The 5,000-nt window shown below is 51.5% G+C and overlaps 2 protein-coding genes across 2 annotated transcripts; one reads left to right on the forward strand and one right to left on the reverse strand.

The window, feature by feature from the left end:
• The first annotated feature begins 832 nt into the window (after window positions 1–832).
• Window positions 833–2,027, forward strand: LOC146420913 (feather keratin Cos1-1/Cos1-3/Cos2-1-like). Its single transcript, XM_085047888.1, has 2 exons — window positions 833–920; window positions 1,272–2,027. The coding sequence occupies exon 2, from the start codon at window positions 1,293–1,295 to the stop codon at window positions 1,596–1,598; it is 306 nt and encodes a 101-aa protein (XP_084904014.1). The 5' UTR covers window positions 833–920; window positions 1,272–1,292; the 3' UTR covers window positions 1,599–2,027.
• Window positions 2,028–4,493: 2,466 nt separating this feature from the next.
• LOC146420914 (feather keratin Cos1-2-like) lies at window positions 4,494–4,899 on the reverse strand. The gene has a single exon (XM_085047887.1). It carries the CDS (start codon window positions 4,877–4,879, stop codon window positions 4,574–4,576), a length of 306 nt encoding a protein of 101 aa, XP_084904013.1. The 5' UTR covers window positions 4,880–4,899; the 3' UTR covers window positions 4,494–4,573.
• Window positions 4,900–5,000: the final 101 nt, after the last annotated feature.

Below are 5,000 nucleotides of genomic sequence, written 5' to 3' on the forward strand. Positions count from 1 at the left end.
ACACACTCATTTCAGACCAGTGTGTTTGAATTTTGCCCCATTGGATTCTGTTCTGATTGGGGAAGTCTTTTCTGTTCCAGATGTTCCAAGGGGTTTCAGGAGCTTAAATTCCTGACGACAATTCCTGATGGTAAAGACCAAAGACAGGAACTTTTGAGGATGTCCAGCTTTCCTGTACCCCCTATCCTCAGGGAAGCTGCCCTGTTGAAAACTGGGTCTGCTTTTGGCAAAGCCTCCCTTTACTGAAGACCTACCTGGAGAAGACCCTCCATGTACTTTGCCTGATTCAACTCCAGGTGGTCTTTGGCTTTCCTAAGCCCTGGCAAACATCCCCTCCAGAGCAAAGGGCATCAAGAGGAAGGGACCTGAAACCACTGGCGCAGCCTGGCTGCCTGGAGATGCTGCAGCTCATGACCCTGGCAGAGAGCAGAGAGAGCAGGAAAAGAGAGAAGCAAGTGAAATGTCCATACAAAGCAGAGTATTTGGATGCTCTCTGGCATGTGCAGAGCAGGACAGAGCAGGACTTCTTCCTACAAAGGGTATTGCAAAGAGTTGCTTTTCACGGTCCAAAGCCAACATTCCCTGCCTGTGTGGGACCCTTGCAGCCCTTGGGTCATGTGCCCTCACTGCCATGATTCTGCCTGGGATATCCTTTGGCTTCTCATCACACAACATGAAAGGATCCTGCAATGCAGGGCAGGAATGCCAGAAACGAGGAAATGAAATGGCAGTGTAGATGGAAACAAAACGTGAATTGCTACCACTATGTGGGATATTTACCTTTGAAGATGAGTTTGTTGGAAAATTACTGCCCTCGTGGAGAGGCTCTGGGCCTGAGGCAATGCAAGAGCTGTATAAAAGCAGGCTCTTCTCCCCACTCTCACATTCACTTCACTTGCTTCCATCTCCTTGAGAGCAAGGTGAGTTTGAAGACCATTTTCCTTTTCCTTCTTCTTCTCTGGGATTCTTCAAGACATACCTGTGACTTTTTCCATGTGGGATCTTGATTAAATGCTTCCTGTGAGAGAGTGAAAGGAGTGGGAGGTGCAGGACTGTTAAGTCTTGGCAGAAATATTGCCACAGCTTTGGGCTGGTTGGGGCCATCTCTGGGCTTGAGCTTTTGGTGGGGTTTGTGTGGGGGAAGAGCCCATGTGCCTTCACAACCAGCCTTCAACTTTCATTTCCAGCTCATGGCTTTGCTCCCTTATGGTGGGGTGACAGGCTGAATCTCACCCATCTCCTGCTCTTCTTTCCCCTTCCTTCTCTGCCAGGTGCATCACCAGCCCCAAGACATGTCCTGCTACACTCCATGCCGTCCCTGCCAGCCCTGTGGCCCCACCCCGCTGGCCAACAGCTGCAATGAGCCCTGTGTCAGGCAGTGCCAGGACTCCACCGTTGTCATCGAACCATCGCCTGTGATTGTGACCCTGCCTGGCCCCATCCTCAGCTCCTTCCCACAGAACACCGTGGTGGGATCCTCAGTCTCTGCTGCTGTTGGCAGCATCCTGAGCTCTCAGGGAGTGCCCATCAACTCCGGGGGCTTTGGCCTCTCTGGCTTGGGCAGTGGCATCTGTGGCACAAGGGGCCTCCCCTGCTAAAGCTGCTGGTGATGGCCCTGGGGAAGGGACCCAGGGACACACAGGATGGAACTGCCCTGGGCACACAGCACCAGCTTGTTGCTTCCTGAGGGCTGAGCAACCCCAGCAGCCCTTGTAGAAGGACAGAGCCAGCCTGGGCTCTCGGGAAGCACAGCCATCCCTGCCTCTGGCCTCTTCCTCTCTCCTTTTTCCCTCCTGTGTCGCTGTTCCCTTGTGCTCCCCTGGTCTGTGAGACCCACTCAGCCAACTTGGGGAGGACCTGCTGGCCCTGCTCCCTCTCTGGATCAGGCAGATGGACACCTGGTGGGATCTCTGCCACAGCCATGGAAATGAGATTCTTCGATGACCCTGGTGCTGTCTGCACTGAGGCCTCCACTCAGAGTGACCTTGTTCTTATCTTTTGACTCATTAAATTTCTATTGCATCCCAGCCCATGCCTCTGTGTCATCCTTTCCCTGTCGTCAGTCTCCCAGAATTCCCAGGGAGAGACGTGTTGCTCTGATGTGTTTCTATGAGAGAGATTATGGGGAAGGTGTTTCAGTGCCTTTTAGACAGGGGTGTTGAGTGTGCTTTATCATGGTATTGCTGCTTTCTAACCTTCTCCATGTGTCTGTGGTATGAGCCAATGCAGAAGGTGAGAGGTAACCCAGGTTCTTGTTAATACATCCCTTGAATTTGGCTAGAAAGAACCAACACTGAATGACCGGTGTTTGTACGTGCACAAGGAGGGTTTATTGTAGAACAATGTGGTTGTACAGGACAACATGTCTGTAGCCATTTTGATTATTATTATCTATAGCAATGCAACAGTACGAAAGCATTGCAAGATGAAAGTGCGACCATATCACCGAGGGACATGCACAAGGCAAAAGACAGGACGAAAGATGAAAGACAAGACTGTGGATATCTCTCCAGCCATAGGCCCTGTGATGAGACTTGGTTGCTGCACAGTCTTGGTTGAAGTGGTTGCAGAACGGACCCATTGGGGGGTGGGGGAAGTCTTGAAGAAGTGATGGTGGGGAAAATCCCTGGGGAAATGCACTGAACACAAAATGTATTTGGTTTATATTCGCTCAGTTTTCGGTGGGAACACCCAGATTCCTCCCCTGAGGCTAGGTGTTTCACACTGGATCATGTAATGTCGTGGATCATGGGACACTTCAGGAGTCCTTGACACCTTTTAAGACAACACAGCTGCCCATCACACCATGTGCAGTTGATTTGATTTTGGCCTGATATGGCCCATCAGCTGAAATGAACACTGTCAGGCCACAGTGCTTCCTGGGGGTAAGACAGAGGGCCCCAAAACCTGGTGGTCTGAGCAAGGGAGGGCAACTTAGAATGACAAGAAGCACCAGCATCCACCTCCTGTTTCATTCAAAGCCCATCATTCACCCTCTGTCTTACCAGAACAGACATTGGCCATTACACATCCAAAGCTCACCTCCAGTTCAACAAAACACCCTGGTCTCCACAAATAGGGGAATGTTTGAGTCATTATCCTTTAAGAGTTCACTGTCTCACCGTGTGTGGAGGGACAGAATGAACCAAACCTTTTCACTGACCCTCTGTACCCCAAGGATGATCTTCTGTCTCTCTGACCAAACCATTTTCCTCTCCACACCCAGCAATGCCTGTGCCTGTAAAGTGCTCTGACCTCCTCACCATCCTGGCCACCCTGCACAGCAGTCAGGCCACTTGGTCCAGGTGGCTCTTGCATTACAGCCTGTCCCCAACATGGGGGATGGCACCAGGCAAGTGCTGAGCAGAGTGGCATCATTGCTCCCACCCATCTCCTGGTTCCCCTCCTGCTTGTACAGCCCAGGATGTTGCTGACATTTTTTGGTGTCTGTGAGCATCAGTGACATGGATAATGGTATTGGGTGTAACCTCATAGCACTTTGTGATGTTGTTCATTGGCCATAAGGGGATTTGGTCAAGGTGATGATCTTGGAGGTCTTTTCCAGCCTTAATGATCCTGCGTCTCTCAGCAATGACATGAAGCTGAGGGGAGTAATAGCTCCACTCAAGGGGAGGATTTAAATCCAGAAGGATTTGGACAGACTTGAGGAATGGTCCCACAAGGAACTTGGGAACTTCAACAAAGCCAAGTGCTAGGTCCTGCCAATGCTTTGGGGCAATCCCAGGAATCAGTAGGGACTGTGGGGTGAATGGATGGAGAACAGCCCTGCAGAGAAGGGCTGCAAAAAAGGTCCCATGGATGCATCACCCCTGCTCTGAAGGGCAGCTGAAGGTTCTTCAGGCAGAAGAGCAGGGTCTGGGGGACCTTACTGCAGCCTTTCAACATGTAAGGGGGCATGTAAGGAAGCTGAAGAGAGACAATATATCAAGTCATTGGATAAGGGGCAGGAGTTTTGAACTGGAACAGGATAGCAGGAGCTGAGCTATCCCTGCCTATGGCAGGAGGGTTGGACTAGATGACCTTTAACAATCTCTTCCAACCACAGCCATTCTATGATTCCATGATAACATGGGTCTGTGAGAAGGCAGCCCAATGCACTGTGTCTCTCCCTTTGAGAAACCTTTCAGATCCGTGGGATCTGCTGGAGTTTGATGGGGATTCAATACCTCTGTCTGGTCATTAACGCATTCACAGCTGAGTACTTCTGTCACAGTGTTGGGCTGAACAAGGAAAAGGGACAGACGTGCAAACAAAGTGGATGTCTGTCCTTGGACAATGTAGGGAAGTTTTATCCTGACCCAAAGAGGCAGAGAAACTCAGAACCCAAAGGGTAACTAAGTGCACACTGAGCACACACAATGCCAGCCTGTGTTGACAATTGGTGCGAAAACCTCCTCCCAGAAACACCTAATGGCAACATCTCTGCCTTGGGAGAGTGTCTGCAGGGCAAAGGATGACACAAAGGCATGGGATGGGATGCAGCAGAGTTTAATGAGTCAAAAGAGAGGGAAAGGAGGGGGATCCAGGTGGAGACTTCCCAGCTGGAACAACTTTAGCAGGGGAAGCACCTCGTGCCACAGAGGCCACTGCCCAAGCCAGAGAGGCCAAAGCCCCCGGAGTTGATGGGCGCTCCCTGAGAGCTCAGGATGCTGCCAACAGCAGCAGAGGTGGAGGATCCCACCACGGTGTTCTGTGGGAAGGAGCTGAGGATGGGGCCAGGCAGGGTCACAATCACAGGCGAGGGCTGGATGGCCACGGTGGAGTCCTGGCACTGCCTGACACAGGGCTCATTGCAGCTGTTGGCCAGCGGGGTGGGGCCACAGGGCTGGCAGGGACGGCATGGAGTGTAGCAGGACATGTCTTGGGGCTGGAGATGCACCTAGAAGAGAGGACATTGAGGAGCAGAGTTGAGGAAGGGCTGTGTCACAGGAGTATTTTGACACACCATGATGGAGAAACACAAAGAGAAGGAGAAGACA

The sequence above is a fragment of the Lichenostomus cassidix genome, unplaced genomic scaffold, assembly GCF_008360975.1.
Source record: "Lichenostomus cassidix isolate B80296 unplaced genomic scaffold, HeHo_3.0 HiC_scaffold_644, whole genome shotgun sequence".
Lineage (NCBI taxonomy): Eukaryota > Metazoa > Chordata > Aves > Passeriformes > Meliphagidae > Lichenostomus > Lichenostomus cassidix.